We start from the raw sequence: 15870 nt of genomic DNA, 5'->3' as shown, positions 1-15870 counted from the left end.
CCCTCGAGACGGTGAACACAACTACGGAATCAATTTGGATTTTCTACGGTTGAATCACAAGATAATTGGAGTTGAACTTAGGCTAGGGTTTCTTATTCTTCAATAATTTGGATGATAAATGATGGATATGAGGCTAAGTATATGTATATAATGACCAATTTTCGTCCATGAGGTGATGGAAAATGACCATATTGCCCTTAAAATTTAAGTAAATCCAAATCTGTCCATGGTGGACTGTTTTGATAGGGTAAAGTAAATCGACCATAACTCTTTGCTCCGATATCAGATTTGGGTGAAATTGGTATCGTTGGAAATATAATTCAAAGTTCTTTAATTTAATATAAAGTAGGACACACAGTTCGTCCTGTACAAGGAGTTATGATCGTTTGAAATTGACCCTAAAAATCTATTTTGAGAGGCTGAAGTAAAACGAGTATAACTCATTACTCAGATGTTGGATTTGGATGAAACCAATTGAATTAGAAAGAAGACTCTCAGTGCTTCTCATCGATATATAGCATCTCACACAGTTCATTTTTTACAAGGAGTTATGATCGTTTAAAGTCGACCCAAAAATCTGTTTTGCTGCAGTACTTTTGTGTGCAGAAAATTTCTGCACATTTACTGTTCATTGCGTCCACCGTTTTCAAGTTTCGAACATGCTCGCTTATATTCGATACTCATCTGTTTTCAGAAATATTTATATCGTTAGAAAGCTAACTCGTTAAACTTCGCATAGTATCTTCGACGAGCAAATTCCGGTATAAATAAAGTCGATTCCTATACACATATAATCAAACTATACACTTGAAACCATCTCAAAATAATCAATACTCATACTTAAACTCATATATACCTAACTTATGATCAATACATATACTCCAACACATATAACCATGGCTAATGCACATAATTAAGTACGGGGTGTTATATTAATTATCCAAATGATTACTCATGCTCGAGATAGAACAAGACAACCCGAAGAAAATATATGTTTACGTGCAGGGAACCGTACTCAAGTTTTCTATTATTGAGTATGCCATTATATCCGGTCTTAAATGTTAAGGAAGCATCGAGGAACACCTCTTTTATGATACATCAAAGTCCGTGTTAATGGAGAAGTATTTTCCAGGATCTAAGAGTTCTGTCAAAAGGAGTCTCTTTATAGAGCGATTCAAGTTGGGCAACTTTGAAAACAATTCTGATGCTTTGAATATGTCAATAATTTACTTCATTCACACCTTTCTGTATTCACAAGTACGTGATTCTATAGTTAGAAAATTAAATTTTGTGATGGTTGAGAATGGTAGTTACGAACAATTTTCATGGGGGAATAGTTCATTTGAAAAGCTTATTACATCGTGGAGACAGGATTTTTTTGTTGCGAAACAGTTATACTCGATGGGGGGGATGCCTCATGTACTGAATGTTTGGATGTATGAATGTTGTTCTGAGGTAGACAGTACGATAGCCGAGCGGATGGAAAATGTAATTCCCCGAATTTTCAACTGGCAGGTGGTTGGAATCAAAGTTAAGTACGAGAAGTTTATGGTTGATATGTTCAGCAAGGTAAGCATGATGTATATTATTTTGAGCTTAGTTTTAATTTTCAACGTGCTTACTTTAACAGACTGTTAATGTTGTTATTTTTTATTGTTTAACAGTTTGTATACAACAATATACAACCAACTCATGAAGAAGTACAAAGTCTTGATTTGAAAATGATTGAGGGATTTCAATTAAAAGAAGCTGAATGTGGATTTTCTCCAGAAATTGATGTTGATTGTTCCGATAAAAGATCTGTTGTGGACATACAGTCACAAGTGGACCTCGATATACAAGGTTTTGAGGAATTTAGTACGGTCCCTCCTATAGAAATTCTCAAGAAGGCAGGTTTGATTACTGATGATTCAACATCTCATCCTACTAAGAAGCATAAAACAGTCCGTTTTGATTCCACAACTGTAGAGGAGCAAGTTTGTCAGAAAACACTATCGTTTATTTCAACAAGAACTGTCCCAACCCAAAAAACAGCTTCTTAAGATTCGGAGCGTGTTCATGCCGAAAGGACAACTCCATCATCGCCACTCAAGTCAATTTGTCAGGACAATTTTGATGAAAAGTGGGATGATATAAAGTTATTTTTGCAGTCTTATGTAAGCTCATTAATATCTAATAGTCAACTTTCTTCAGCTTTTGACATGCTGGTATACACAAAATTCAACTTTCATCAACATGTAGTCTTATGTAAGTTTATTTTGACATGCAAGTTGACACAAAAATCAACTTTCTTCATGATCTAATAATCAAACAACATCAAGACTCAAATGAAAAAATGGATAAATAACATGCCGAACTCATCCAAATGTTGAAACAGAACAACCAAAAAAATGAAAGGTACACCAAATATGATTTAAGTTATACAATTCATGATTTTGTATTTCTTTTTGCTTCAATTTTGTGCATTTATACATATTTTGAATTAGAATTATACTACGCATTATTTAACTATTATTTATACAATATTTTATAACATACATAAAATGTTTACTTTGTGTTATATAATGTACAAATAATATGCTATGTATATTAACTATTTTTCATGGAGTTGATAGTTGCAATGGCATAGTAGCTTTCAATTATATTATGTATTTTACATAATATACACAACTCCTTTAAGTTAAATTCACAATATAATCACAAGTTATACTCATAAGTATACTGTGTATTTTATAGCTATGTATATTACATATATTTTATGTATGTAATATAACATACATAAATTGTTACATTGTGGTATATAATATACAAACAATATGCTATGTATATTATCTATTTCTCATGGATTTGATAGCTGCAAAGGCTTAGTAGCTGACAATAATGATATGTATTTTAACTAATATACATAACTGCTTTATGTTAAGTCCACAATATAATCACAAGTTATGCTATGTGTATTTTATAGCTATGTATATTACATATGAATTATACAATGCTATGCAACATATACACATAAAAGTGCTATGTATATTACGTTGCAGTGGCATAGTATTTGACATATCTACTACAACAAACTATAAAGGTTCATGTTTTAGATGGCTCAACTATCGGAGAAAAATCATCACAAGCTCAAGTAGACGAGATGGATATCATGCAGAATATTGAAGACATATAACAAGGTGTAATTTATTAAACATACATTATTATTAGATCAGGTTGATGTTATCAAATTTTTTTAAAACAATATACTATACTTATTTCATCATCATCGGCAAGAGGGAGAAGGAAAAACAGGAAATGTACCATATAAAGATGATGTTGAAGATATTGAAATCTTCAAAACCTTGAAAGAAAAAGAAAAAAAGGTATTTATTCACAAGTGATAATTATACATACTTCGTTACATAAATTACTTTTTCGTTATTTCTTTAATTTTATGATTTTTATCCAACTTAGAATTTGGTACAGATTGAATGTCCTTTAACGACAGTTATATTTGCTTTACAATGTATACGTATTATATTATATGCATATTATTATAATATACATATGCAGGACAACACAAATTATGAAAGCAATTAACTTATAAAGCAATAATTATTATTTATTCGTAGATTGTTGGCGAGACAAATAAATCGACAGACGTATACTCTGCTGATGATCCAATGGATGGTCACTATTTTGATTGGAACCGCAGTCCCATACAACAACAATCACAGGTTACAGATCTCAGAATTTAACGTTTACAATTAAAACATTGAACTGACTTAGTTATGTATATGTTTTACATTATGATTGCTAGGATGTCGAAGGATGCAGTGAGGATAATGTTACTGCCAGTCTAGATATGTGTGTTCATTTTTTATATGACCAGTTTAGGCATTTGACAACACCTACGTATACTTTATAATATACATCACTGTTGATTTTTGTATTATGTAAGTTCTTGTATCCTCAGGTCATACAAAAAAATTTGTGTATATGTTAACAAATTCATCACTGCTAAATAGATGGACATCATCTATGTATATTATAACCTATATGTTAACTCAATTAAACTAATGGCTATGTATGTTAAAAATTGATAGTCACTATGTATATTTAATAATAAACATCACTGAATGTATAGTTAGGGACTTTCTTGCATACTCAGGTTTCATCATATTTTATGTATATGCATGGATTATCTAGATGTATGTCTACAATCACTATTCTTATAAGTATGTGATTTTTATTAAATAGGACATAATGCGTTTCATTTTTTCTCCTCTTTTGTAGCATATTGATGTCATTTTCTATCATTTACGGAAGAAATCAAAATTAAGGAATGATCAAGATTACAGGTTCACAACAACCAACTATTTTTTCAAGAACTACATTGACAAGACATACTCCAGATACTATGAAGACGATACAGATACAGTCCTGATTACACAGCAAGATTATGTTGAATCTGTTTGTGTGGCTCTAATTGAAGAGACAATAACATATATAATCAAGGGATATTATATGTCATCTGATTTACCATCGCACCAAGTTGATAAAGTGTATGTTCCTATCAACTGCAATGAGAATTTTCACTGGGTGTTAGCTGTTATTGCCTTGAAGGATAGATACATACGCGTCTACAATTCGCTGTTCAAATGCAGAAATACAGAATCAATTACTAAGATTCAAAAGTTAGCTAAGATGCTGCCAACTTACCTCTCTGATAGCAAATTTTATGATGAAACATCTCGTAGAAATTGGCCTAATCTTGAAACATATAGGGATAAGATTACTCAAACGACACAAATTCTGAATGAATATCCCTTTGACATTGAGTATGTTTAAGATATTATGCAACAAGAATGTGACAGTGTGTAAGTATACTTATATATTATTTTTGTTCGCAATATTACTGTACATGTATTGATGTATTTGCATTTTTCATTGCTAGTAAGTATTACGTAGTAACTTCTATTCTTTTTTATATATATGGCAGGGATTGTGGAGTCTTTGTTGCTGGTTATGCAGAATACCTAAGTGAAGAAATAAATGTACCTTCTGATGGTTTTGAAGCAGAATATCATCAAATGCGTTATGTCACGCTAGTTCGAAAATATGATATTCAAAAAGAAAAGAAAGGTTATGTTAGTGAAAATGATGACCCTCCAAGACCAAAGTCAAGAATTATACAAATTTCAGATGAAAATAGAATATTTTGTATTGAGTAGTCTTACTGAAGAATATTGTTAAGATTTTTAATATATTCTGCTGAAATTTGTTAGGAATTTTCAAAGTTTTAATTATTTTAGTTGTTTTGTAAGGCAGAATACAATGAATGTTTTTTTAATGAATATGATGAAGTTTTTGTTTAACACATGTATTTTTTAGCAATGACGAATGCAGTTTTTGATGAATGTTGCATATGACAACATTTACAAATATTTGTGGATGTTATGTGTGTATATGTTTTCATATACATTGTAAATTATAAAAGTTACTAATGTATATTTTAAAATATACATAATTGTAATATGTGTATATGTTTTAATATACACAAAACCTCCTAATTTTAATGTATGTATATATATTCTAAATACATATTACATTATAGAACAACTAATATGGTCTGAAAAATATACATAAGTATATATTTAATTGAAAAAATATATATATCCAAGAAGTAATTTAATTCAACTCTATATGTAAAACTAATAACATTTGTTTTTTAAATTTTTTGTTTACAACTATATCTTTACATTTACAACTCGGACGTTTTATAACAGATCTATGTATATTAAATGCTATACATTAATTAATATATAATATACATAAAACATATATCTGAGTTAAAGGCTATAAATACAATTTATGTATGTTATATAATATACATAACTGTATCACATACTGGTTTCCATAAGTTATTTCATTTCTCTTCATAAGTATAGCAAAACAACAAGTTAATTCAACATTATATAAAAAATACATAACATTTGATTTTCAAAAGTTAGTTTTTAAAAAAATTAAACTTACACATTACAGTTTTTACATTGGATCTATGTACGTTTTATGATATACAGGTTACCATTGTTTAATAATATACATAACTGTGTTACTCTAGAATATTTCAAAGAACTTATGAAAATACACTAGCATATACATAAAAATCACAAATAAGAAAAATAAATTAACAGTACAATTAAAATCAAAATAAACAAAAATTTATTTCAAAGAAACAAAATTGAAAAACGGAAATAAGTCAATTAGTACTCTTCAAGAGTATAGCAAAACAATAAACTAGTTCTCCTTTGAAAAAAAATTACCTGAACGTCTATTGTGCCCTTCATAGCCGCATCGTCCACAACGGTTTGTGCTTGAAGAAAGTGTTTCACTTGATTTCTTCTTTCTCCCCTTCTTTGGTCTATCTAGAAGTCTTTTATATAACGGTGGCAACACTTCTTCCTCATCTACACTACTTGGAACATCCCAGTCTTTCTTTGTCTGGCATTGGCACGATTGGAACTTCATATGTCTTGACCAATGTGTTTGGCTTGTAGTATTCTGAACAGTATTCTCCAAAATCTTTTACATGTTTAGACTTTAATACAGCTATAGCGTGAGCACAAGGTATTTAATCTATTTAAAACCTCGCACAGTTGCATGAGCCATTTTCTAGATCAACAATGTATCTTCTTCCTGATTCATAAACCAAATATATATATATGTTGAAGAAGCCTTCACCTGAACAATAAATAACAAAATTCCAACCAATTATTTTTTACTGAAAATTTAAATTTAAATAGACTTCTTTTCAGTCAAACAAATACTACATATAAATGCACATTTCAAAAAGTTAAAGCTTATACATACCGTCATTCTCAAAGCTTTCACACCGTTGAGAGTAAGAATTTCTTCAAATCGATGACCCAAAGTGGTATTTGCATAAGAAGCTATTTCACTGTTCTTACAGTTCTAAGAACCAAATAATATTCGAACTTCTTCTAAGAATTCATATATTGGCTATCCCCGGGCCTCTACCAAACAATCATTAATACACTCAGCAATATTCGAGGTCGGAATCCGACCTCTATTTACCGATGAATGACATCTACTCCACTTTTCATATCCAGCTTCTTGTAAATATTTTTTCACTCTCGAATCAACTTTTTCAATCTTTGCCATCAAATATTCAAAATCATCTTTCCTATAAGCTTTAGCCATTGAATAAAACAAATCAGTGATACTTTCTTTCCTCTTACAAAAGTTACTATAAACATTTTTTCAAAGATGTCATATGCACGCAAGATGTGGGACATTTGGATATATGACACTGACAGCTTTTATAATACTTTCGTTCCTATCAGATACAACACACATGTTTTCACGTTCACCAAATGCAACGTTGAACTAATTGAAAAATCATGTCCATGAATTATCATTCTCAGTATCCACAACCTCATACGCAAGTGATAATATACATTCTAAATTAAGTAAAAACTGTATCAGTAAAAGAACAACAAGATTTTTTTAAAAGTATATTGGACAAAATCTTTATATGTGTTAACATATACATAGTTAACATATGTTATTAGAATATACATAACTACGTACGTGATAATAAATATAATTTTTACTTTTTAAAAAAAAAATACAAAAACAAGTTAACGAATTTTTTTCAATAACTTAAAAAAAAATATGAAATACAATGTATGTTTCAAAAAAAAAAATAGGGATTTATTATTTTTCACATACCTGCACCATCGAGAGTACTTACTGAGACGAAAGTGCCTTGATATGGTCCACTTAAATGTGCACCGTCAACAACAACAACAGGTCTGCAATACTCAAAACCCCTTAACATGGGATGATTTGTGCATTGCAACGTGTGAATTAGGATATACATTTTTAACATATAAATATATCTCGGCATCTGTCTATAACCATCCGCAGGTCCACCCCTAAGCAAAGCGATGGCATGCTCCTTCGCACGCCATGCTTTCATATAATTTATATCCACACCATATATAACTTTCATTTCTTCAATGATGTCCCCCGGTGTGTGCCTTCTCTTATAGTTAACTAGTTTTGGAGCTGTAAATTCACATAAAAAAGAAGTTGTCACCAAAATATTTTGCAGTACCCTATCCCTCAAATTGCATGTATGTTCTGGATTAAATTTTTGAATCATAAAAACATCGATTTTTTTGTAATTAGATGCTTCCAACTTCCACGTATATTCCTCATTATAACAGCGGAGTACATAGCTGAAATGTAAAAAACGCTATTCACATGTTATATTTTGCATCATTTCATAAGTTTAAACGATTTAATTGTTACAAATCCATCATAATACAGTGTAGACATGCATAATATTTCATCAAGGATAGTTATATACAATATAATAATTCACGTAATAAATTTTAAAGACAAAATATGCAGATTATGGATTAAATAACAAATCTACTGACATGTTACCAGTTATGTATATATTTACACATACATAACTGCTCATGTAAATGTTTTAATATACATAACCGTTTTACCTTACAAAAACTGCTAATATAAACAATTTAAAACATATACATAGCAACTTATATTTATATTTACCAAGCACCTCACAAATATTATACACAAAAAAATGATAATCAGTTGTGTTGTATGTATTACCTTGCATAAACATACATAACTTCAACATACTAACAAACAAATATTGCAAAAGCCACACTGATAATTTGTATTTCAATTTTAGTTTTAGCACAAAAAAAATACACATGTTCATGCAACTATATATAACATTTTAATTAAAAAAAAATAATATAAAACATTCAAGATTTCATATATCGTACTACTTAGTATAAAAAAGATACGATTTCACCTTTTTTTGTCTGATCGTTTTGCTCTAACATTGAATCCATTAGTCACCTTATATTTCGACATCACTGAAACAAGCATATTTTTGTCCTTATACATCTGTTTCATCTTTACATCAATACTCTTGCTATCACATATCAAGTTATCTTCAACCTCCGGGACATACAAAGCATACTTATTTTGTGTCTCAGCAACAGATAAAACCAAAGCATCAGATTCAACACCTTCAAGGCAAACCACAGCTCCTGTTTCCCTATTGAACAATATATCGTCTTCATATTTTTCTATTGTTGAAATACATAATGGATACATCATGAATGCCGGTTGACATTTTTGTAACTCGACATACAATCGTACGTTATTATCGTTACGGATATGAAAAGGTGAATCATTCCCGTCAACAACATAACGTACATCAATATTTTTTTGAGTTTTGTCAATGTTTAGTTCACCAGCAATCGATGAAATCAACCTCAGATAATTTACTGATTCAGCAAAAACAATCCCTTTACTTTTATAATTCACATATTCTGTTTGGGATCTCCATTTACCCGAGTACCTTAAAAGATTAGCAACATCTTTAATAATTCAAAATAATTTGCTCTCTTCAGTAAACAACAAAAAACAGAGATGAAATTTGATTTTTGATTTATGGTTTTGCTTCAGATTCGCGTTTTTATGTTTTTGTGATTTTTAAAATTTAAAATTCCGTTGATGATACATGATTTATGGAAAGCAGTAATCCACGTATTAAATTAGTTGTGTCATTTACATCAATGAATGTTGAATGTTCGTTACTCCCTGTTTTCCAGGACTCTAACAGATTACAATATACATTACTTGTTATGTATATGTCTTTTAAGGAATGTATATTAAAAGGAAGAAAGACTAAACTAATTTTAAAAAGTGAAATGGGATGTAATTACTTCTAAAATGTTGGCATTTATGTTATTTGCCCTTATTATAATAGTCTTTAAATTTACAAAACTCAAATCCACTACTCTAATGGACTTCAAATTCACAAAGCCCACATCCACTTTTCTAATTGACTTGAAATTCACAAAGCCCACATCCACTATTCTAATGGACTTCAAATTCGCAAAGCCCACGTTCACTTTTCTCATAAACTTCAAATTCACAAAGCCCACATCCACTTTTCTAATAGACCTCAAATTCACGAACCCCACATCCACTTTTTTAATAGACTTCTAATTCACAAAGCCCGCATCCACTTTTCTAATGTACTTCTAGTTCACAAAGCCCACGTCCACTTTTTAATGTATTTTTGTTCACAAAGCCCATATCCACTCTTCTAATGAACTTCTAATTCACAAAGCCCACATCCACTTTTTAAATGGACATCAAATTCGCGAAGTCCAATTCCACTATTTTAATGAAATTCGAGCTATTCTTGAAAAGATAGTCTAAGGTATGTATGGTAGTATCTTACAATATTATTGAGTTGTTGTTATAGAAAAAGCCCTTCGCTTTAATTTCTTTTCTTTTTTTTTTGTATGCCGCTCTGCCAGCAAGGAGTGAAAGAACCAAGTTTTCTATGGTGAAAGCCCACATTTACTTTTTTAATGGACTTTAAATTTATAAAGAACATATTTACTTCACAAAGCCCATATCGACTTTTCTAATAGACTTCAAACATCACAAAGCACATATCCACTATTCTAATGGACTTCAAATTTACAAACTCACATCTACTTTACTAATGAACTTCAAATTAATAAAGCCCAAACCTGCTATTCTACTGGATTTCAAATTCACAAAGCTCACACCAATTTTTCTAATTGACTTCAAATTCACAAAGCCTAAATTCATTATTTTAAAGGATTTCAAATTCACAAAGACTAAATTCACTATTCTAATGGACTTCAAATTCACAAAGTCCACTTTTTAGGATTCATTTGGCATACCCAAATAGTTTTTGAGTACAAATTTGACAAAATATGTGTGCCCATATTTTTTGAAAAAAAAATTAAATTTTCAAAAAAGTAGTTTTTGGATCAAATTCTATCATTAAAGAGCTGTTAAAAATTTAATCTTTACTACAATTTTTTTATATAAAAACATCCATTGTTTATCAATATCAACTTATATCTATTTGCCAATCAATTTCATCATAAATTTTGGTATTTGACTCGAGTATGTAATAATATTATTGCATAGCACTTGTTGAAAGTAACATAAGTAGAAAAATTGGATGTTTCTTTGTTAGTTGAGAAATCTTCGGTATCTTCGACACTGACGTGTGAAATTGTTTATAAAAAGGTTGGAACTTATAATTCATTACTTTAATTTTTATCATGAAAAATATTCATTATCAACTGATAATACAAAGTTATGGATAAATTTAATAGTTTTTAGAACTCATGAATATTAATATATTTCTTAAGAAAATCAAATATTTTTTTTAAAACTATGACCGAACACATGATGAAATTTTATGAAAAATGACTTTCCATAAATAGAATTTATGGCCAAAAGCTAACTTACTTTTTCTAACGAACTTCAAATTCACAAAGCCCAAATCCACTATTCTAATAAACTTCAAATTCACAATGCCCAAATCCTCTATTCTAATGGACTTCAAATTCACAAAGTCCACATTTACTTTTTTGATGGACTTCAAATTCACAAAACCTTGTATTTAATTTTGGCAAAAAGACATTGTGTAGCATTTTAAAATAAATAGCCCAAGTTTGACATTTTTTCAAAAAGTGGTCAGTCGGGTATAATATTTTCACTTTATAGTCATTTCCTATTTTGGGTCATTTGGCTCATGTAGTTCAAATACAATCCATATACAATGATGATATAGTCCATATGCAATACTGATACAGTTTTCAAGGGCCATTTGGCCCTTTCAAAAATATTTCTATTATTTTTTGCTATAAATTTTTAACTAAAATAATATTCTATTTTTTTATTGTTTAAAAATAATAATTAAATATAATTATATAAAAAAGGTATAATTGTCATATAGAATATGTATCTATATAATATATATGGATACAAATTGTATAGTTCTATCAAATATGTATATGTATAAAATATATATAAAAAATGTATAAAAAGTGTATAAAAATCATATAATTGTTGTATAAAATGTGTAAAAAAAATGAATAATTATTATATAAATTGTGTATCGAAACTGTATAATATCGTATAGAACATTTACATGTATAGGACATGTATAGAAACTATATAGAAGATGTGTAGAAACGGTATAGAACAAGCCAACAAATTGAAATGGCTAGAAGTGAAATTTAAATTTTATGGCCATTTTCGTAGAAATAGTTTAATTTGAAGTGTTATTTCTGTCCTTTCCCTTTTAATTTTCTAATATCAAATTCACAAAACCCACATCACTTTTCTAATGGACTTTAAATACCTAAAGCCCAAATCCACTATCCTAACAAGCCCAATGGACTTCAAATTCACAAAGCCCATATCAATTTTTCTAAATTCAGACAAAAACTCATCAAAGTAGGTCAATATTTTCTCCAATTTTCAAATATCATTTTTTCACTTTAGAAACAAAAACATTTTTTTTTCAAAGTTCACTATTTTCATGATCAACACACATCTACCAATCAACGAATACTGACCCTATATCATATTAACAAAGATCATGGGCTTCAAATTCATAAAAATCATTATCCATATTCACTTTATTTGAAGCACACAAAACTCAACAACATAGGTCAATATTCCTGTGGGCTCAAAATTGGTCGGGGCGTGCCAGGGAGGCTAGAGAGTGGCCTAAAGTGGGCCTTTGGGGTGGGCGGGTCCATTTGGATGGTCAAACGGGCGAAACAATGCAAATGGGGCATTTTCGGACCAAATCAGTGTGATATAGCCCATGGTTTTGGGTTGGGCCAGGGGTTCGGGTGTTTCGTGGGCCTAAAATCGACTGGGGCATGCCAGGGAGGCTGGAGAGCGGCCTAGTATGGGCCTTTGGGGTGGGAGAGGCCATTTGGACAGACAAACAAGCAAAACGGCGCAAACGAGGTATTTTTTGGCCAAATCGGTGTGTTAAAGCCCACTCTGGGGTGGGCCCAAGGTCCGAGAATGTTGTGGGCCCAAAATTGATTGGGGCATACCAGGGAGGATGAGGAGTAGCTTAGTGTGAGCCTTTGGGGTGCACGGGGCCATTTGGGTTGTCAAACGGGAGAAACGGCGAGAATGGGGCATTTTTTCGTCAAATCGGTATGCTGAAGCCCACGATTCTGTGGGTAGGGCCGGGGTTCGGGCGTGCCGTGTGCCCGAAATCGATAGGGGCATTCCAGAGAGGCTGGGGAACGGCCTTGTGTGGGCCTTTAGGTGGGCGAAGCCATTTGGGTGGTCAAATGGGCGAAACAACGCGAACGAGGAATTTTCAGGCCAAATAGGTGTGCTATAGCCCACGGTTCCGGGGGAGATCCCAGCGTTCCATAGGACTAAAATAGACTGGGGCATGCCAAAGAGGCTGAGAAATGGCCTAGTATGGGCTTTTGGGATGGGCGGGGCCATTTAGGTGATCCAATGGGGGAAACAGCACGAATGGGCCATTTTTAGGCCAAATTGGTGTGTTATAGCCCATGGTTTTGAGGTGGGCCCAAGGTTCGAGTGTGTCATGGGCCAAAAATCAATTAGGTCATTCCAGAGAGGCTGGGGAGCAGCCTAGTATGAGACTTTGGGATGGGCGGGGCCATTTGGGTGGTCAAATAGGCAAAACGGCAGAAACGAGGCATTTTTAGGCCAAATCGGTGTGTTATAGCCTACAGTTTTGGGGGTGGGCCCGGCTTCCAGGTGTATTGTGGGCCCAAAATTGATCGAGGCATGTGAGAGAGATTAGGAGCAGCCCAGTGTGGGCCTTTAGGGTGGACGAGGCTATTTAGGTATTCAAACAGGCGAAACGGCACGAACGAGGTATTTTCAGGCCAAATCGGTGTGTTATAGCCCATGGTTCTGGGGGGACCGGGTTTCGATATTTTCGTGGGCCCAAAATTAATCGAGGTGGGCCAGAGAGGTTGGGAAGCATCCTAGTGTGGGCCTTTGGGGTGGGCGGAACCATTTGTGTGGTCAAACTGGCTAAAACAGCACAAACGAGGTATTTTTGGGATAATTCGGTATGTTATAGCCCATGATTCTGAGGGTGGGCCCAAAGTACGGACATATCGTAGGCCAAAAATTAATCGAGGCATGCCTGGGAGGCTGGAAGCAACCTAGTATAGGACTTTGGGTGGTCAGGGCCATTTGGGAGGTCAAACAGGCGAAACAACACGAATGAGAAATTTTTAGGCCAAATTGGTGTATTATAGACCACAGTTCCGGGGTGGGTCTGGGGTCTGGACGTGTGGTGGACCAAAATTGATCGAGGCGTGCCTAGGAGGCTGGGAGCGGCCTAGTGTGGGCCTTTGGGGTGGGTAGGATCATTTGGGTGGTCAAACAGGCAAAACGAAACAAATGAGGCATTTTTAGGCTAAATCGGTGTTTTATAGCCCACGGTTCCGAGGGTGGGTCTGGGGTTCAGGCATTTTGTGAGCCTAAAATTGGTGCGTGCTAAGAAAGTTGGGGAGAATCCTACTGTGGGCCTTTGGGGTAGGGTGGGCTATTTGGGTGGTCAAACGAGTGAAATAGTGCAAACGAGATATTTTTGAGCCAATTCAGTTTGTTATAGCCCGCGGTTTTGGGGGTAGGCCTAGGGTTCGGTAGTTTCATGAGCCTGAAATCGACCGAGGCATATCAGGGAGGCTGAGGAGCAGCCTAGTGTGGGCCTTTGGGGTGGTCAGTACTCTTTGGGTGGTCAAGCGGGTGAAACGGCACAAACGGGACATTTTTAGGCAAAATTGGTGTGCTATAGCCCATGATTTTGGGGGTGGGCTTGGGGTCCGGACGTACCATGGGCGAAAGATCGATCAATGCATGTCAGTAAGGCTAAGAAGCGGCTTAGTGTAGGCCTTTGGAGTGGGCAAGGCCTTTTGGGTGGTCAAACAGGCAAAATGGTGCGAACGGGGCATATTCGAACCAAACTAGAATGTTATAGCCCACAGTTTCGAGGGGTAGATCAGGGTCTGAGCGTACCGTAGGCCCAAAGTTGTCTGAGACATGCCAGGGAGGCTGGGAAATAACCTAGTATGGGACTTTGGGGTGGGCGGGGGCCATTTGGGTAGTCAGACAAGTGAAATAACGCGAACGGGGCATTTTTGGGCCAAATCGATATGCTATAACCCACTGTTCCGAAGATGGGCCAGGGGTCTAGGTGTGCCTTGGGTCCAAAATTGATTGGGGCATGCCAGAGAAGTTGAAGAGAGGCCTAGTATGGGTCTTTGAGGTAGATGGGTCCATTTGGGTGGTCAAACGGGCGAAATGGCGTGAACAGGGCATTTTTGAGCTAAAACGGTGTGCTATAGCCACAGTTTTGGGGGTGGACCCAAGGTATGAGCGTTTTGTGGTCCCAAAATCATTCGAGGTATGCCAAGGAAGCTGAAGAGCAGCCTAGTATGGGCCTTTGGGGTGGGTGGGTCTATTTGAGTGGTCAAACGAGTGAAACAGCACGAACGGGGAATTTTTGGGCTAAATCGGTGTGCTATAGCCCATGGTTTCGGGGGTGGGCCTGGGGTTCGGGCGTTTCATGGCTAAAAATTGATCGAGGCGTGTCTAAGAGGCGGAGGAATAATCTAGTGTGGGGCTTTGGGGTGGGATGGACCATTTGGGAGGTCAAACAGGTGAAATGGCGCAAACGGGGTATTTTCGGGCCAAATAAGTATACTATAGCCCATGTTTCCGGGGGTAGGCTCGGGGCCCGGGCGTGCTGTTGGCCCAAAATCAATCGGAGAGTGCCAAGGATGCTGGGGAGTGGCCTAGTGTTGGCCAATTGGCTGGGCAGGGCAATTTGGGTGGTCAAACGTTTAAAACGGTGTGAATGGGGCATTTTCGAGCCAAACTAATGTGCTATAGCCCACGGTTCCAAGGGTGGGTCCGAGGTCAGGGCAGGCCGTGGGCCTAAAATCGATCGAG

At 34.3% G+C, this 15870-nt stretch overlaps 1 protein-coding gene and 1 pseudogene across 1 annotated transcript; both read right to left on the bottom strand.

Annotated features, from left to right (window-relative positions):
* The window catches only part of LOC124885232, a 31758-nt pseudogene that overhangs the window by 7978 nt on the left and 7910 nt on the right, over positions 1–15870 (bottom strand).
* LOC107847147 lies at positions 7738–9464 on the bottom strand. Its single transcript, XM_016691383.2, has 2 exons — positions 8861–9464; positions 7738–8076 (listed from the first exon to the last, which is right to left on the bottom strand). Exons 1-2 carry the CDS (start codon positions 9169–9171, stop codon positions 8061–8063), a joined length of 327 nt encoding a protein of 108 aa, XP_016546869.1. The 5' UTR covers positions 9172–9464; the 3' UTR covers positions 7738–8060.

This window comes from Capsicum annuum, chromosome 11 (assembly GCF_002878395.1).
Source record: "Capsicum annuum cultivar UCD-10X-F1 chromosome 11, UCD10Xv1.1, whole genome shotgun sequence".
Lineage (NCBI taxonomy): Eukaryota > Viridiplantae > Streptophyta > Magnoliopsida > Solanales > Solanaceae > Capsicum > Capsicum annuum.
Note: the sequence above shows the minus strand (reverse complement) of the source record. Positions and strands in the feature narration are given on the sequence as shown.